General features: G+C 49.5%; 1 protein-coding gene across 2 annotated transcripts in view; it reads right to left on the minus strand.

Moving 5' to 3' along the window:
* The window catches only part of PPP3CC (protein phosphatase 3 catalytic subunit gamma), a 37,103-nt gene extending 19,323 nt beyond the window's left edge, over window positions 1–17,780 (minus strand). For both annotated transcript variants that reach the window (XM_014892938.2, XM_014892937.2), the window contains exons 1-3: window positions 17,642–17,780; window positions 2,325–2,522; window positions 1,340–1,464 (exon numbers count right to left, since the gene is read on the minus strand). In XM_014892938.2, the coding sequence (XP_014748424.1) occupies window positions 1,340–1,464; window positions 2,325–2,522; window positions 17,642–17,693 (375 nt within the window). In that variant the 5' untranslated portion in view covers window positions 17,694–17,780. The remainder of the gene's footprint in view (window positions 1–1,339; window positions 1,465–2,324; window positions 2,523–17,641) is intronic.
* Window positions 17,781–18,613: the final 833 nt, after the last annotated feature.

Here is an 18,613-nt window from a genome sequence, read left to right on the forward strand (position 1 = left end):
AGGAACTGCTGTTGTGGAATATAATCCCTTTCCCACATTCCCACTGCAAACCCAGCAATGCAGAGGAGCAGTGGGATGTGTCCTTCCTCTTCCTCCCTGGGGGGCTCCTCCTGCCAGCCCCAGCCCCTCCTCTGCCTCATCCCTCCCAGCTGCCCCGGAAGCTGCTCCTCGTCACACCTTGGCTCCCTGTCAGGATTCCAGAGCTCGGGGCTGGAAGGGAGCCAGGGGCTGCTGGAGCTCAAGCTGTCAGCCCTGCTCTCCCTAAATCCTCTGCAGAATCCTTCAAAGAACCCCTTGCACTCATCCTTGACAGTTCCTCCCCAAAAATTTTTCACTGGGTGAAGATTCCTCTGAGTGGCTCAGCTGTTCTTGAAGCTTCTTTTTATTTTTTTTTTATTTTTTTTTTCCAAGAGAAATCACTCCCTGTGTTATTCCAGCTGATTTCTGCCACACTTCAGGCCCCTGCTCCCCCAAAAGTCCTTCCTTCACGTTGTTTCCAACTGGGATAAGTGCTGCACTTCCACTTGGCCCTGCCTCTGTGAATCCAGATGGCTGCAATCCCTTGGGATTTGTGGCATTTGCTGAGAGCTGTCCCTTCCTGTCCCATCCCCAGCTCTCCACTGAATCCTTTATCCTCCACACCAAGAACTGCCAATTTCTTGCTCGTGGAATCCCAGGCTAGCTGCAAATCCCTGTCCCAGCCCAGGTGACTTCTGCTCCTTTCTCCAGGGTTTCCAGAGGGGAGCAGGGACTCAGGCACATGGCCCCTTCCTTTCCTGCTCAATCCTCAATCCTGCAGCTTTCCCAACATTTGCTTCACTCTGCCTGCTGGGATCCTGTTGCCTGTCCCTGAGTGACAGCTCCAAGTGACATTAAAACCACTCCAGAAGGCAGAGGTTAGGCATTAACCCCATCACTGCCACCTCACTGTCCCTGTGTGAGGACCCCAAGACTGGGACATCATTTTCCTGCCCATAATCCCAGTGTGAGTTATCAGCATTGCCTTCATCCCATGCAGAACTCCACTGGAGGATAAATCCAGCAGGAGAGATGTGGGTTTGGTGTTTGGACTCATTCTGAGCTGGATTTGAACTCATTCTGAGTTGAATTTTACTGATTCTGAGCTGTATTCAATTGATTCTGAGCTGTATTTTACTGAGCTGCATTTGAACTGATTCTGAGTTGTATTTGATTCTGAGCTGGATTTTATAGATTCTGAGCTACATTTGAACTGATTCTGAGTTGGTTTTAACAGATTCTGAGCTGGATTTTAGCTGAGGTTCAACCCTTTGGGCTCCTTTATCCCCAGCACCCCCCCAGGCTCCACTTCCTTGGTCACCTCTATACTGAAGTAGCCTCTGTCCACGTAGTCCCCCAGGAAGAGGTAGCGGGTGTTGTTGGGTGATCCTCCCACTTCAAAGAGCTTCATCAGGTCAAAGAACTGCCCGTGGATGTCACCACACACTGGGGGAGGAAGAAGAGCACAAAAGAGGGACAGAATTACCACGCTAAGAAAAGCAAGGTCACAACAGCAGCGAGGAGCAGAGCTCTGAGTAACAGACAAGAGAATCAAAATCCTCTGAGAGCTCAGGAGAGTTAAAAAAAACTTCATGGGTGGAAGGAACATGTTGGATCCCAGAAATCTGGAGTTTTGGAGCTTTCTGTGCTTCCAGGCACAGACCCCCCCCCCGGAAAACACTGCTCTGGAGCTGAAACCTTGGAGAAGGCTTGGAAATGTGAATAATGAGTTAGAAATCACCAATGTGCAGTGGGTCAGATGTGTGTGTTTGCACTGGGTGATGGGTTTGAGGTTTTTATGTATAGTGGTGGATATGGGACAAGATGGAGAATTTTGGGTGCTGTCTTTTTCTTCTCTTCCTTCTTCTTCACAGAACTCGGGCAGTGACCTTTGGTTGGTCAAATGTCACTCTAAGGGTGGTGGGAATCTATTATTGGGTCAAAAGGATCAATAATGGAGGTGTTCAACTTTTATTGGTTTGTTTGGCTTTAAAAGGCCTTGGAGCAGCCTCAGCTGGAGCCTTTTCCCCACTTCCAGCAAGGAGCTGGAGGTGCTGTCACACTTTGTGTAATTTCTGATAAGAAATAATAAACATCCAAGCCCTAACACAAGAATCACCTCCATGGTGTTTCCATTAATCCTGGCTCTGAGAGAAAACAGAGAGTGCTGACAAACCACTCCTGAGTGCTGCAAAGCCCAGCTTACCCCCCCTATAGAACACAGCAAAAAAAAAAACCAAAAAAAACCACAAACCCTTTTGGGCTTATCCTGGCTGTTATTGAGGGTTCCAGCCCTGAGCTCTGACCTGTGATTGGAGCCTCCACCTCGATCATGGTCTTCTCGTGCCTCAGGATGGCGGCGCCGTCGTTGATGATTTTCAGCGCCGCCTCCTCCTCCAGCCGCCCTTCCTTCACCAAGTGGCTCTTGAGGACGTCGAGCCTGGGCTTCCCATCCTCGAACACCTCCTTCAGAGTGAGCCTCTGCGTGGGAGGGAATGGGACAGCTGCAAAGGCAAGGCAAGGAGTCAGCAACACGGAGGCTTTCGGGGACAGGGAGTGACAGGCTTTGCTTCCCAGCCTCGACGCGACACCCAGAAATGGAATTTCCACTGAAACGATGCTGAGCTGCTGGATTCACCTCTCAAGCTTGGTTGAAAATCCCACTTGGTGCACCTGTACCTGTCCCAGAGCTGCCTCCCAACCCCGAGGTGTCATCATCCAAACCCAGAAGAGATTGCACGGAAATATCACAAAACCAGGAAAAGCAGCGAGCCAGGTAGGAGGATCAACATCACATTTTTACTTATCAGGAAACCACACATCCCCAAAAAGCAGAATTTGCTCCTCTCTTCCCCAATACCTCAAAAAGAAGCAGAATTTGCTCCTCTTCACCCCAACACCTTAAAAAGCTTCACTCCCAAAAAGCAGAATTTGCTTCTCTTCACCCAATACCTCAAAAAGCTTCACCCCCCAGAAAAACAGAATTTGGTTCTCTTCACCCCTAAAACGCAGAATTTGCTTCTCTTCACCCCAATACCTCAAAAAGCTTCACCCCAAGCTTAGAAATTGGCAAATCTTGATTGAGCCTAATATTTAAGATAAGTTAAGCCCTCAGCTATTTGCAGCACGTTTCTTAGCTTTTAACTCTGGATAGAAAAATACCCCATCAAAAACTGCTACTGTTATTATTACTATTATTATCATCATAATTATTTCATGGTAGGGAATGGGATGGTGTGTGAGAAGGTGACCTCTAGCAGAAATTAAGCAAAAAAAAATCAGAACAAAAATCAGAGTTTTCAGTAAAAATCTGAATTCCTCATCTCCCTATTCCCAGGCCTGGCTAATTTAAAAAAGATGGGAGCACACATGACCATGGTGTAATATTTAAAAGCTGTATAGTGTCTTGAATTAAAATTAATTTAAGGAGGCCTGGATGTTTGGGAAGAACTGGGAATAAAACTCTGCAACAGGAATTTCTTCCTGGAAAGGGATGTTAAATATAGGAAGGGATTGCCCAGGGAAGTTTGGAGTCCCCAGCCCTGGGGGTGTCCAAGGAACACCTGGAGGTGGCACTCAGAGCTCTGGGCTGGTGACAAGGTGGGGATCAGGCTCAGCTCGGACTCGGCGATCCTGGAGCTCTCTTCCAACCTGAACAACCCCATGATACACCAAAATATGTTGAATTTTCCAGGACAGAGCTGGCCAAATAACACAGTGAGAACAGCGGTGCCACTGCTCCCTTTTAAATGCAAATCCGGCAGCAATTTACCCTGAAAACCCCGAGAGGAAACGCGAAAGGGGGGAGGCACGAGAGATTCTTTACAGCTGAACATCAATTTTCAAATCACAGGAACTGCAGGAGTGGCTCTAATGGCAGCGAGGTGGCCCCACTTTGATGGATCCCTTTGGAAATTGTGCTCCACGTGCCTGGAACGCTCCAGAGCCTTCCCTGCCAATTAAAAAGGGTTAAACCAGACCTGCTTCAACCAACACGAGCAGGGTTTTTACTGCATCCACTGCCCAGCTCTGCTTCAAAACGAAAATAAAAAAAAGACCCCTCTGGAGATGGATAAATAATAATTGTGCAGGATTTTTCCCCTCTGGGTCACAAAGGTTGGCAGTGAGGGAGGAAATGAGGGAAGATGTGGGGCTGACACCAACGGGATCAGCTGGGAAAGGAGCTGGGTGGAAATGTGGGTCCACTTGGAACAAGGGATTTTTTGGGACACTGAGAGGATGGAAAATGATTTGTAAGTACTAGAAACGCTGTGGTTGTGCTGGCACTGCCATCTGACTCCAAAGGGAGCCAGGGAGCACTTGGAGGGTAAATGATTTACAAGGAACAGAAGAGAGAAATAAAAAACATTCATCTCCATTTTCCCCATCAATCCAGGCCCTCAAACACCTCTGGATCCACCCTAAGGAAGTGAAAAACCCCAAAAGTGGAGTTGGAGATGGGACGTGAGCCCAGGACAGCAGTGCCCATCCAGAGATCCACGGGGAGCTCCTGGCTTTGCTTTTTCCTCGTAGCCCCAGCGAGCAAAGTTATGCAAGATCCAATCTGAGGCTTCAGCCAAGAACTTTTATGTAAGTTCCCTCCTTGGCTTTGCACAGCTCCACTCCCACAAGGAGCTGGGCACGAGCAGGAACCTCCTTGGCTCTGCCAGGGCTTCACTCACCCCACTTGAATTAAATTCAAAATTAAATTAAAATTAAAAATTTTATCTTTATCCGCGCTTCACTCTCTTGGGACAGGAGGAAGAGGATGGTCCTGCAGCCAGGCTGGGCTCTCCAACAGCAGGAACAGCCCTGAGAGCAAACTGAGCTGGAATTTTGCACCTCCAGGGCACTGAGAAGGGTGGGGAGACTCACCCAGTTCCTGCTCCTGTCTGAAAAAATGAGGAGATAACTCCTTATCTCACAAGAAAAAAAATAAAAATAAAAAATCAGAGTTATGGAATGGCTTAGGATGGAAGGACCTTCCACTAGCCCAGGCTGATTCCAGGGACACTTCCAGGGGTCCAGAGCTTCTGTGGGAATTCCATTCCCTCCTCATCCTCCCAGGGAAGAATTCCTTCACCTGAATTTCCCCTTTCAGCTCAAACCCTGTCACTGCAATTCCATGGCTGGTCCTGGAATGCCCAGGCAGTGCAGACACAGAACCAGCTCCCAAATAATCCAGGAAAAGGATGGGATAAAAAAAATCACTCCCAACATTCCAAGAATGGAACCCTGTGACCTCGGTGCCACCTTCCCTCTGCACACAAAGCCGAGCCTTGTTTGAACAGTGAAATCTGCACATCTGGGGTTTGGTAATTCCACCAAACCCACTGCCAGGAAAAGGCAATTCCTGCTCCACCAACAGCACACGGGCTGAGGGCCGAGCCACGAACAAAAGGACACGAAATTCGAGGTGTGAAAGGGATTAAAAGGTCGGGTGTGCCCAAGGGAAAATGGAATTAAAAGGGAAATCAAAGGGTAAGATTGCATTTCCCACCAAATTAAAACAGATTTTATTTGCCAGGCCACGAGCAAGGGGCTATTTGAAACACACTGAGAGGACATGGATAGTTAAGGATGGCAGAATTTGGGGAAATTTTCTTTTTTACCAACCACCAGCATCGCTCATCCCTCAGTGCCAGATGAAAATCCTGCAAAAAAAAAAAAAAAATCCTTTTCCTCTCTCTTTCTGTCCTTAAAATGCACTGAAAATTCAGCTTCATCCCCACCTCCAGCCAGAGCAAAAGAAGTGATCCACAAATGATTGTTTATATATCCCAGAGCTCAGCATTCATGACTGAAAAAGGAGCAGGAGCTCCGTGCCTGCAGGGGCAGCTCTGGCCAAAAACTGCTCCAGGGAAAAGGGATCCCCCTCAACTTCCCACCCCCCAAAAAAAATCATCCCACAGGATTTAAAATCCTCAAAAAACAAAACCCAGGGAGGTTTCCCTGCAGCTCCCCGTGCTCATCTGGGAGTGAATCAAACAAAGCCCCTTCCCTGCTTGATCCTATGAAAAATGAGGTTTAATTTTTTAGTAATTTTAAAAAGATCAATAAGAGACAAATAATAAGTAAAAAGTTATAACGGTTGGGTGTTTGGTATTTAATTAAGAGTATATTTGTTGTTTTGGAGATTTTTTTAAATTTATTTATTAGCCTGTTGTACATTTATAGATCTATTATCTATTTTCAACCTTTTTTTATAAATTATTTTTTCTATTTTAGGAACTGTTTTAGATGGTTATTTTTTGAGATTTTTTTTTTAGAATTTGTGTGGTTTTTTGGTTGTGGCTTTATTTTTTTTATTAGTTTTAATTTGGGTTGCGGTTTTTAATTTTTATTAAAATTAAATAAATTAAATCAATTTTCATAGATGGTCAGTGTTGGTAACTGGTGTATTAATAGTAGGTGTTTTTACTGGGTGTTATTTAATTAAGTAGGTAGTTTATTTATTACAAAGACTTATTAGTTTATGCCAATTTTAAAGAAAACTATATCTTAAAACCTACTTTAATACTACACATATAGTATTTATCTTAATATTTGCAAAAAGCCAATACCATCATATGTATTTATAACACTCCTCATTGTGGAGCAGATGGTGAGAGATGAACTTTGGAGCAAAAAAAAAAAGTTTATTTTGGGGCAAAACCGAGGATTTGGACACTGAAAAAGCTGCATGGGCTGTCAAAGGTAGAAACATTCCCAGAAAATCCAGGAGTTTTCCATCCAAACCCCTGGGAAAGGGAGAAGCTGCCCCAGGGCTGAGCTGGGCACAGCACAAGCAGCAGGGTGAGGTTTTTTGGTTTTTTTTTTCCCCCTCCTTCCCAATTTCCAAACAGCCCAAAGTTATTTTTATCCCATATTTTATTCCCATTCACACCTAACCTACATTCATCTATTCAAAGCTGAGTCTGGGCTCACATGGAACCAGCTCAGAGGGAATTATGTGGAGAAATCCAGCACTGAAATGACATTTTTTTTTTTGCTGGGAAAAAAAAAAACCCCGTGGATTTTCAGCTTTTGGAGTCATTAATAAGGAACAGGGGATGGATGTCACTGTCACTGCAGCACTGCTCCAGCCACCCTGATTTTCCTGCTGCTCCATCCCACATCCAGCCCAAAGCAAGGCCAGGCTGCATCCCAGCAGCTGGGTGATGCTGGAATCCCAGAATTATCCAGCTTGGAAAAGCCCTCCAAGGTCATGGATTCCAATCTGGGACCAATCCTCACCTCGTCCCCAAGTGCCAGGTCCAGGCATTCCTTGGAAACCTCCAGGGATGGGAATTCCACCACCTCCCAATGCCTGACCATCCCATTTATCAGCATTTTCCATGGAATCATCTTTGTTCTTCCCAAAAACGATTAAACCACGTGAATTTCTGGTCGTTAAGCACAAAATGGTTTTGCTTTAAGAATCCTCACCCTGGTTTCTGGGAGGTTTTTTTCTCCCCTGATGCGAGAACCTGCAAAATCAGAGGGGGTGGGGTGTGTGTGTGTTTGATATCCCGATTTTTTTCCTTGGATCAAACCCTGACAAATAATTTGTGTCATTTTCCAGGCCTGGCACGGGCAGCCTGACCCTGTCATGGCACAGAACTGCTCGTTCCAGCTGCAGGAGCTCTGTAGAAAAAAAAAATAAAAAAAAAAAAAGTGGAACTTTATCACCTCCTACCTGAGGAAATAAGTAATGCCTGCCTTGTAAAAATAAAAATAAACAACATTGATATTAAAGAAAAATCACCAAATAAAGAAACACCTTCTTGTATAAAAGCAGCAAGAGCCAGGAATTATTATTACTATAATATTATTATTGTCATTTCCATCTGTTGTCACCCAAATTTTTGCATGTTCCAATCCTCCTTTTTTTTGCTCTGGGTGAGGAACCTCCAGATTTCAGAAGCTCCAGAGACTCACAAATTGAGGGGAAATTTAAAAAAAATCCAGAGTTCTGCTTCTCAGCCCTGGAAGTGCTGCAGGAAGACCGTGAGATTTGGGGTTATCTGAATTCCTCCAGAATAGCAGCTCCTTTGAAGGGATGGAGTTGAAAATGTCCCAGTTTTATCCAGAACTCCTTGGAGCTGAATTCGACCTCCTGGTTTGGAGAGCTGGCTCTGATCCTCACCTGGAGCCACAGATTCCTTTTTGTAGGACAACCAGAATTATCTCCTCACAATAAACCCTAAAAATATCTGCATTGTACGAGCTGAATGAATGATTTCTTCGAAGGGGGGACAGTCAGAGTCAGCCCAAAACAGAGCTGGGATGAACCAAGGGAGCCCAAAAAATCTGTCCCTGCCTCGGCAACTCCCTCCCAGCCATTCCAGAAGTAACACCCAAAAATTTGAGGCCGCTTTGGGAGAAGCTGGCAGGCCCCAGCAGGGGCTGAGCAGGAGCCAGGTGCATTTAAGGCTAAAAAAAAAAAAAAAAAAAAAGCAGGTGCCAGCTCTGTGGATGGAAATGCAAACACAAACAGAGCACGGCCCCAGCTCACAGCTCCCCCAGACACACAGCACGGAGAGCCGAGGGATGAAAAACCACAAACACACCTAAGGGCAGCCATGAAATTCCAAGGAAATGTCACAGAATTCCAGAATGGTTTGGGTGGGAAGGGACTTTCAACATGATCCCATCCCACCACGTTTTCCACTAGGTTGCTCCAGCCTGGATTTGGCTGCTTTGAGGGATGGGGCAGGCACAGATTTCTTGGGAAAACCATCCCAGTGCCTCACCACCCTCACAGGGAAGAAATGAAACACTGAAACCTTACAGCTCGCTGAACTGTGCTCCCGGCTCCCTCAAATCTTTGGGATTCTCCTGGTTCTGCTGGGAGTTTGGCCAGTGAACAGTGAGGCCAGGACAAGCCAAGGAGCCTTTGCTGAGGAGGATTCCCCAGCTGAGCTCAGGGCCAAGGTTTTGCCAATTCCAGTGACGGTCCCACGAGGTGGAGCTGGAACTCTGCTGCCAGGATTAAACCCGGGAGTGTTTAATTAGAACTTAAGCCACACCAGGCAGCAGAGAGCTCACAAAGCTTTCCTGGGCTCTTCACACCCCACATCCTGCCCTGGCTCTGGAATGAAGCTCAACCCAGACCTGGATCCCTGGTGTTGGTCCTGCTCCTGCCAAAGCTCCCCGTGGATCAGATCTCATAAACATTCTCAGTGGGCACTGAGCGTCCTCAGCCTCCCTGAAGTGATAAAATCCACGTTTGCTTGCAAGGTCCATCAAGTTTGCAGCTCAGATTTGGCTCCTAATGACCGGCACTGATGCGGATTTTCCTGGGATTGTCATTGAGCTAATCAGTCCAGAGCTGAGTCCTCTGCCAGGGACGTGGGCTCTGGACATCACCCAGTGCCAGCTCACCAAGGAGAGCCCAAAAAGCTGCAATTCCAGCCAGGAAAACCTCTCTGAGACCTTCCAGCTCTACAAACTTTCCAGAGGTTAAAAAAAAAAAAAAATCAATGGATTCCCAGCAAATCATCACTCAACAAACCCAGTGTCTCCCTTTCATTGGTGAGATTTCAGGGAGTCAAAGCAAAGCCTGAGGAAAAGGAGGAGGAAAAAGACGAGGAAAAAGACGAGGAAAAAGACGAGGAAAAAGACGAGGAAAAAGACGAGGAAAAAGACGAGGAAAAAGACGAGGAAAAAGACGAGGAAAAAGACGAGGAAAAAGACGAGGAAAAAGACGAGGAAAAAGACGAGGAAAAAGACGAGGAAAAAGACGAGGAAAAAGACGAGGAAAAAGACGAGGAAAAAGACGAGGAAAAAGACGAGGAAAAAGACGAGGAAAAAGACGAGGAAAAAGACGAGGAAAAAGACGAGGAAAAAGACGAGGAAAAAGACGAGGAAAAAGACGAAGTTTAGAGCAAACAGCTACAGCTACTTTAAAAAAAAAAAGTGAGCTGCCCAAAGGAGCCGGGAGGGGATTCCTAGATGTCAGCAGGCAGGGAAATTCACCACCTGTTTGCCAAGGTTCCAGCACGGCCACTAATAGATCATTAATGGAGGCACAGCAGGGGCTTTGTGGAAAAGGCAAATCCCGGGAATGTGAACCCGACCCTGCCCCGGCTCCCGAGGGGCTTCTGGATCCCATTTCAAACCTGCTCTAAGCAAACACAACTCTGTGTCCTTCCAAGATCTCACTCTGGGGAATGGGCTGATCCACGTGGGAATCCTGGACTAAACAAGCCCCAGAAATATCGTGGAGCAGCCAATGTTTGGATGCTTCCAGCAAAAGGTGGTCACAGCATGGATAAATGGGGAATGTGAGCACAAAATAATGGATTTTGACACAATCAGGGACTTGGTTTCTCCTCCCATCTCAGGCCTCAAAGCTTCACCCTGACTGGGATAAACTGCTCTGGATAAAACATTCCTTGCAAGGCGTTTATTCCCAGGTTTGGGAATATCTATACCCACACATCACCTCAGACCACACTGATGCTCCAAAGGGAGCTCCAAAGAAATTCCAATCTTCCAAGTGGCCACCCTGGATATCAGCCAGAGCAGTCCTCTTGCAAACCCAAAAAGGTAGCCCCCCAAAAAATTGGGATAAATCAGTCCCAGTGCTGCTTTCAAAGCAGTTTCCCAGAGCTGCACGTGTCAGGGATGGAGCAGGGTGAGAGGAGCTGCTGAAGCAGCAATTCCTGTTCTCTGTGCCCTGGTCACTCTTCCTCCAGGAAACCCTCGTGGTATTTTTCCAAGACATCACCTTTGGGATAATATTCTGTTTGAGAAGCCATTTTACCACGTTTTGCTAGGCTCAGCAGCTGATAAAAAGGGAATATCTTCTGGAGCAATCTAGGTTGACACCACTTCATCCTGTTCTGCTGAAATTCACCCTGAACCACTTGGGAAATTCATCCTGGGAAATTCTCCCCAGATCCGTGCTGGAACAGGGAAAATGCTTTAAACTCTTATTTTACAGGCCCGCCACGGCAAAAAGAACCCCAGCAAAAGGCTGGTGGAGAATTTTGGAGAAACAACACCCCCCCTGAGCTCCTTAGGGAGGTTCCCAGTTGGAGGATATCCCACTGCTCACATCCAGCTCTGCTCCTCAGTGGGAACAGGGAAATCACAGAATCCCAGAATGGTTTAGTTGGAAGGGACCTTAAGGATCACCTCGATCCACCCCTGCCCTGATGCTCTCACCAGCAAGGCTTTCTTTCAGAGGCTGGAAAATCAGGAGAACAGCCTGGACGTGGCTCCTCCTGCCAGGAAAATCCTTTCAATCTGCACTGAGATTCCTTTTTCTTTAGAGCACCCTCTGACACAGCATCCATCCTCCAACTCACCTCTGCCCCATGCCTGCTGCCCTGGGAGGTTTTCCCAGGATATTTGCAGATTCCCCATCCCTTGGAAGTGTCCAAGGCCAGGCTGGATGGGGCTTAGAACAACCTGGCATAGTGGAAGGTGGAATGAGACGAGCTTTAAGATCCTTTTCCGACCCAAACCGCTCCAGGATTCCAACACCTGCCCCGGCTCTGCGGTGCCCCTTTGGCACAGCGATCCCAGCAGGCTCCAGGAACCTCAGGGAGCCAAATCCTGCATTATGGGATATAACACAGCCACGTTCCCTCACTCCTGCTGCTTAATGATGTCTGATTCCATTAGGACCCGAGCCATCCCTGCCCCATAAACGCTCCCAGCGCCGTCCCCGGCGGGATCGGGCAGGGAATACCTGGAAAAGCGGCCAAGCTGGGAAGGATCCCGGACAAATATAGATCCCCAAGGAGTATCTTTAGATTAGCAGGCGGCTCTGCCCCCACTGAGACCCCAGGATTTACCTAAATAGCTCCTTCAGCACAGCCCAGCGCTCAGAGCTATTTTAAGCCAGCACCCTGCCCTACTTCCTAAGGAACAGCCTTTCCCTTCTCCTGCCTGTGCAGCCAGAGCAGCCCCAAACCCACTCCTCTCTCCACTCTGACACCTTTCATTAAATAAAAAACACCCTTTTGGCACGGTATCCAATTAATCCGGGCTCATTTATTGCTACGAGGCCCTTCACGGCCTTGAGCGGGGAAAATGGGATTAACCTTTCCCAGCTTGATAACCAGGAAAAATAACATTAAACAGTGGGATCCTGAGGAACACGACCTTCCCTCCTGCCCTGCCCTCCTCCAGCACCCACCTGGAGCAGCTGCTGCTATTCCCAGAGGGAAAGGATAAATCCCAGCCCAATCCATGTGCCCTGATGCTTTATTGCTGTTCCCCAACGGTGTTTTGTGCCCCAAGGCTGGGTTTGGGGTTTGCCACCAGCATTTCTGTTAATTAGCACGTTCATTAGCATGTTTATTAGCCAGCAGAGCATGCCTGTATCCCAGGATCCAGAGATCTGGAAGTTTAAGCCCAAAGTGAGGCAACTCTGGCTCTGTTTGGGACATTCTAGGAACACTATGGAGAGGAACAGTTTGTGCAAGATCTTTGCCTTTGGATTTGTTTTTGGGATGAAATGCCACAAGATCCAGCAAAATCAGCCCCAAGCTTGGCCCCTTTTCCCAGCACATCCCATTTATGGATAACGAAGCATCTTTCCTGTTTATATGGAACAATAATAGGAATATCAGAATTACTTGGACAAGTTTGAGGCTTTTTCCTGGAACCCCCCCCTCAAAAATGCCACGTTCCCAACTAATTCCATGGGATCCCATGGGGTTCCTGCTTTAAGGAGTGCCTCACCCCACACCTCCTTGAGCTCTGTCCAGCCAAGTTGCTGTATTATGACACAACTTGCTTTTTAGGGATCCCCCTCCACGTCTTGACCCTGGTGGCATTCGCACTTTTCCCTTGGCATCCCGAGGTCCGAGCACATGGACCTTGGCCTTTATTCCATTTTTAGCCATTTCCAGAGCTCCTTTTCCCCCCTAGGTATTTCCTAATTCCTGTAAAACACCAGCACTAAGCAGTCCAAACCAACCAGTGAGTTTAACCCCACCACAATCTCCTTTATATTTAAGATTTCCCTCGATTAAAAACCTACTTTGACTTTTGTATCGGCGCTTGCTCCGTGCTGAAAATTCCCAACCTGGAGAAAATACAATGCTCGAGATCCCAGAGTTGTAGATGATATTAAAAAAAAAAAAACCCAAAAAACAAAAAAACAAGGTGGGAAGGAAGCTGCACACATTTTTCATCCCCCAAAAGCATCTTCAGGCAGCGAGATGAACTGGAACAGCCTCTGAACTCTCCCGAGGAGGCAGCGATTGATCCCAGGCTGGGTTTGGGATCCCCAGAGGCTGCAGGAGCCTCGTGGAACAAATCCCGTGGGATTGCTCTGCAGCAGCTCCAAAGGCACACAGAGAGGAGGGAGAACTCCTCGGCTGTGATTCCACCTGGGCTGAGGGGGCAGGTGCTGGAGGTGTCAACTGAGGGGAGCTATGGGAGCTCCCCGTGTCCCAGCGTTCCCAAAAAATCTTGGCTGGGTGTGAAATGGGTCAGGGACAGCGTGGGATTGTGGATTATGGAATGGGTTAGGGGGGATAAGGGGCCTGGAAATCACCTCACTGCACCCAAATCACCTCACTGCACCCAAATCACCTCACTGCACCCAAATCACCTCACTGCACCCAAATCACCTCATTCCACCCCATCCCGTGGCAGGGACATCTCCCACTGTCCCAGTCCTGGGCACTTCCAGGGATCCAGGGGCAGCCACAGCTCCTCTGGGAATTCCATCCCAGCCCCTCCTCACCCTCATTCCTTCCCAATATCCCATCCATCTCTGCCTTCTGGCAGTGGGAATCCATTCTCCCTTCGTCCTGACCCTCCATCCAAGTTCCTCTCCCCACTGGAACACATCCAGGAGGATTCCCACACAAAGTGGACACTGAAATTTCAGGGAGCATCGCATCAGGGGTTTTAAAATTCCCCCACGCACCTCAAATGTTTTCCATTTGGGAAAAAAAACCAGACTGGACATGGAGAAAGGTGCCTGAAAATCCTTAAGGAAGGACAGCAAAGCAGAAATCGGGAAATTTCTGTTCCCAGGACACCTTCGGCTGCAGCACCAGCCCCAGCTTTACACCACAATTCCTGGGATTCAGGAATTCCTTCTCAGAAAAGCAGGAATTCCACTTCAGGAATGACAGCCTGGGACAGGGTGGGAATTAGGGATGTCTCTGACTTCCAACATCAGCTTCCAAAAAGAGGGATCCTGCATCCTGGCTGCTCAGCAGCTTCCCAACATTTTGTCCATGATACACAAAATAATAACACACGAGGGAGAGAAAAATTCCAGTGGATTATTTGCTCTGGTGTCTAAATACCAATATCCTGGGTTTTTAAAGGATTTGTCATGGATACAACTCTGCTTCCCAGAGGATTTTACACCTTCCAGCAGGAAGAATGGAGCAGGCACACAAAACTCAACCCAAAAACGACCACAAAACTCAACCAAAAAAGCTCTGCAGGTTTGTTGATCCTGAACTCCAGGATCCATCCACTGCAGCAGTCCAAAGCATCACTCCCACCTGCCTGAATAATGTGGATTTTGTAGGATGTGGGTCCATCCATCAATCCCATGGATCCACCAGGTAATTCAAACCTAATTTTGGGCTAATGCAGACAACCAGACTCCCTAAACCCTCAGATTTCCAGCAGAACCTTCCCAAGTGCTCTCTGGAGACCAAAATTTGGATATTAATGGTCTCTGTCACCATCAACCATCCTGCTAAAACTGGGCTACAAAGAACAATTCTTGCCTCAAAATTTGAGATATTAATAAGAAGGAACTCCTGACAAATCCCAAAATGCAAGATCTAAAAAAAACCGCAGTTCCTGACCTACCTCAAAAGCCAAGATTTTAATAAAAATGATTTCTTGAACCACCCAAAAATTGGAGATTTTTGCAATTCATGGCCTACCTCAAAATTCAAGATTTTAATAAAAATCAATTCTTGACACACCCCAAAATTTGCAATTTTAATAATAAGCTCCCTCAGTACAAGTTTTAGCCCAAAACTGAATTTCCTCTGACTAAATTTAATTACAGCTAAGGCCTTCTGCAGGGCCCTGGAGATGTAAATATATAGGTTAAACATAGTTAAAATTCCACATCCTACTTAATTGCAGACATTTTCCACGGAACAAAATGAGTTTTTATCTTCAGCTTTTAATTATTAATAACCATGAACAATGCCACCACCTTTAAACAATAACCCTGACCTGAGAAGGAGATATTTCAACCCAAATTTCCACAGCGCTCCTGGGGGAATAAGAAACAATCCTGGGGAAATTCACGTGGATTTTGGGGCGATTTTGGAATGAGCAGGCACTGAATGCCTTCCCTACCTGGATAGGGATTCATGACAGCAATTAGGATTTTTTTTTTTAGTGGGGTTGTCAAACCCCTAAGAGGGACCAGCAGGATCCCTGACAGGGATTCCTGGGATTTGGAAGCCCCAGGAAAAGGGAGAGAGCCTGGATCTGGCCGACTCAGCTGAATCATAATGGCTGCATTGACATTACCTTTCCCGAACAAGGCCAACCTAAACACAGGCAGCTGCCTGGGATTTAGCAGGAGATTTACAGACAGCACCAGCTCGGAGACCTACAAATCACCACAGCACACGCAGAGCCCCGGGAACACCCCGGATCCCCCCAAATCCAGGAGTGCTCCGGGATTATTCCTATTAAAAACAACAACAAAACAAAAAAATCTTCCCAGCGTGGAGCTTCCCCGAGCCTGAGGGGCCTCCACGCTCCGGCTGCCACCCGGATCCCCTTTCCCTGGGTTTGAGGTTATTAACATCAAACATGTGATCGGCCACATGACAGGCTAAAGGCTAAAAAGGAAAAAAAAAAAAAAAATCGAGAGGAAAAAAAAAAAAAATAAACCAGGCTTGGACACATCCAGAGGGGAAGGGAGAGATGGCAGCAGCGTGGTGGGTACACCTCCATGTCCGTGGATTACAACCATTCCTGGGAAATCGCTGCTGCTTTTTTTTTTTTTTTTTTTTTTTTCCAGCGGCCTGGAATGATGGAAGCCATGGCGGGAGGAGGTTTAATAACGGGGTGATTGTGTAACTTGGAGCCTCCCGGCGAAAGTTGAGGCACCCAGTGGATGTTCCCGGTGCGTGGGGACGAGGATGGCACCGGATCAATTAGGGCAGCGAAATGTGCATCCCCCTCCAAGCCTCCTCCTCCTCCTCCTCCCGATCCAGGAGTTTCTCCGCTAACGTATTTCTCTCCTCATTAACTGCTTCGGTGTCTTCTGCTCTTTCCAAAATAGTACCTACTATAACGGGGCCGCACTGGGGGCCAGCTGGCACCGGCCGCGGGGCATCCGGACACCGAGCGGGGATTTGGGGGAGGAAAAGACACGGGGGGCTGGTGGGATGAGGGTATGGAGGGGTCTCATCGCCCCTTCCCCCTAAATCCTCAGGGGAACCCCATTCTACCCAAAGCAGGGGCTCAGCACCTCAATCTGGGGATGAGGATTTTGGGGGTGTGATTGTGATGAGGTCCATGCCAGGATGGGGATCCCCCCCTCCCTGCCCCAACAGGGATGTCCCCGCTGCTGTCACCCCTCCCTGTCACCGCTGTCTCCTTGGCACAGAATGGAGGGAGGGGGCTGCATCCTCTAGGGCCAGGGGGGCTAAAAAAAGCCCCCCACCAAACAGAGATGCTCCCCAAAACAAAGGCCCTTCAGCTCCTCTGCAGAGGCTTCTGATAGAACGGGGGGTGTCCCCCCAGTCTGACCCCTCTGCCTTAAGAGGGGGTGTCCCTCTGGATCCCCCCCATCTCCAGCAGCTCCAGGCCTCCCCCTTCCCTTTCCCTCTCGGGGATGACCCCCCCAAACCACGCTCTCCCTGATTTTCCAGCCTCCTCCCAGTCTGGGGGTGTCCCCCTCACTCAGGGGATGACCCCCCAAAATCAGAATCCTCCTTAAAGGGGGGTCACCCACCAGAACACCCCCTCCTCACCACTCCGGCCATCCCTGCCCCCCCCAGCCCCCTCCTTTAACGGGGGTACCCTGCCAGAACAAACCCCCTCCCCCGAAATCACCCTGTCCTCGCCCTTTTTCGGGGCTCCCCCAACCTGGGGACCCCCCCCTCAAATCAGACTCCTCTTCCAGAACAGGATTCCCCCACCCAAACCAAGCATTCCCCCCCCCCTTTCTCCGGGTTTCCCCAGCTCGGAGGGAGAGGGGGGGACTCCGCTAATCTGGGGACCCCCCTCCCCAAACCAGGCATACCATCCCTTATTTCTCGGGAATATCCCCCTAAACCAGGCTCCCCCTCCTCCCATATCACGCTTCCCCATTCTCCTTTCTCCAGCTTCCTCCAACCTAGGGGACCCCCCAAAAATGAGCCTCCCCTCCTTTCTTAGGGCTCCCCCAATTTGGAGACACCCCCATTTAACCACGCTGGCCCTTCTTTTCTCGGCGCTCCCCCAGCCCGGCATCCCCCTAAAACCACGCTTCTCCCTCCCTTTCTCCGGCCTCCCCTAAACCAAGTGCCCCCCCCCACAAACCAGGCACATTCCCCTCCTCTTTTTCGGGCCACCCCCAGCTTGGCGACCCCCCTCAAAATTTCGCTCGCCCCAAATTTCTCGTGTCCCCCCCCACCCGCACCCCGCGCGCCCCCCGCGCAGGCAGGGGGCGCCCTCGCCGCCCCCTCACCCTTGACGATGCGCTCGGTGGTCGGCAGCTTGTTGTGGCCGCGCCCGGACATGGTGGTGGCGGCGGCACCGGCACCGCTCCCCCGCCGTGCCCCGCTCCGCCGCTCCCCTCACCCGGAGCGGGGGCCGCGCGGGTGCTCCCGGCGGACCCGCTGGGCTGCCCCGGCCGGCGGCGGCTCCGCGGCGCTGCGCTCCCCCCGTCCCGCCCCCGCCGCCGCCGCCACACCGCCCTCCGCCCTCTGCCCCCCCCCACCCCGCCCGCGCCTGCGCCACGCCCGCCCCGCCCCGCCCGCCATCTTGGAGGGGAAGGGGGCGTTGCTAAGCAACGGGGGGGGCAACATGGCGGCGGCGCTGAGGGGGGAGCGCGGGAATGGCGGAGCAGCCCTCAGGGAGGAGAGTGCTGGGACCCCCACACTGCCTTGGGAGGGGCTGTAAGGATCAGCCAGTGCCACCCCTGCCATGGGCAGGGACACCTCCCACTGTCACACGTTGTTCCAACCGAGTCTTGGGCACTTCCAGGGATGCAGGGGCAGCCACAGCTGCTCTGGGAATTCCATCCCGAAGTCCCATCCATCCCTGCCCTCTGGCAATGGAAGCCATTCCCTGTCCCTCCATCCCTTGTCCCCAGTCCCTCTCCAGCTCTCCTGGAGCCCCTTCAGGCCCTGGCAGGGGCTCTGAGCTCTCCCTGGATCCTTCTCTTTTCCAGGTGAACAGTCCCAGCTCTCCCAGCCTGGCTCCAGAGCTGATATTCCTTAGAACATTTTTGAGGGAAAAGAAAAACAGACGATGGTTCTGTTTAGATGGCATATTGGGAAGGAATTCTTCCCTGTGAGGGTGAGGAGGGAGCTGTGGCTGCCCCTGGATCCCTGGAAGTGTCCAAGGCCAGGTTGGAGCACCCTGGGATGGTGAAAGGGATGGCACTGGATGGGCTTTAACCAAACCAAACCATTCCAGGAACTCCATGGCCGGATCC

The sequence above is a fragment of the Sturnus vulgaris genome, chromosome 28, assembly GCF_052056855.1.
Source record: "Sturnus vulgaris isolate bStuVul1 chromosome 28, bStuVul1.hap1, whole genome shotgun sequence".
NCBI classification, from domain to species: domain Eukaryota; kingdom Metazoa; phylum Chordata; class Aves; order Passeriformes; family Sturnidae; genus Sturnus; species Sturnus vulgaris.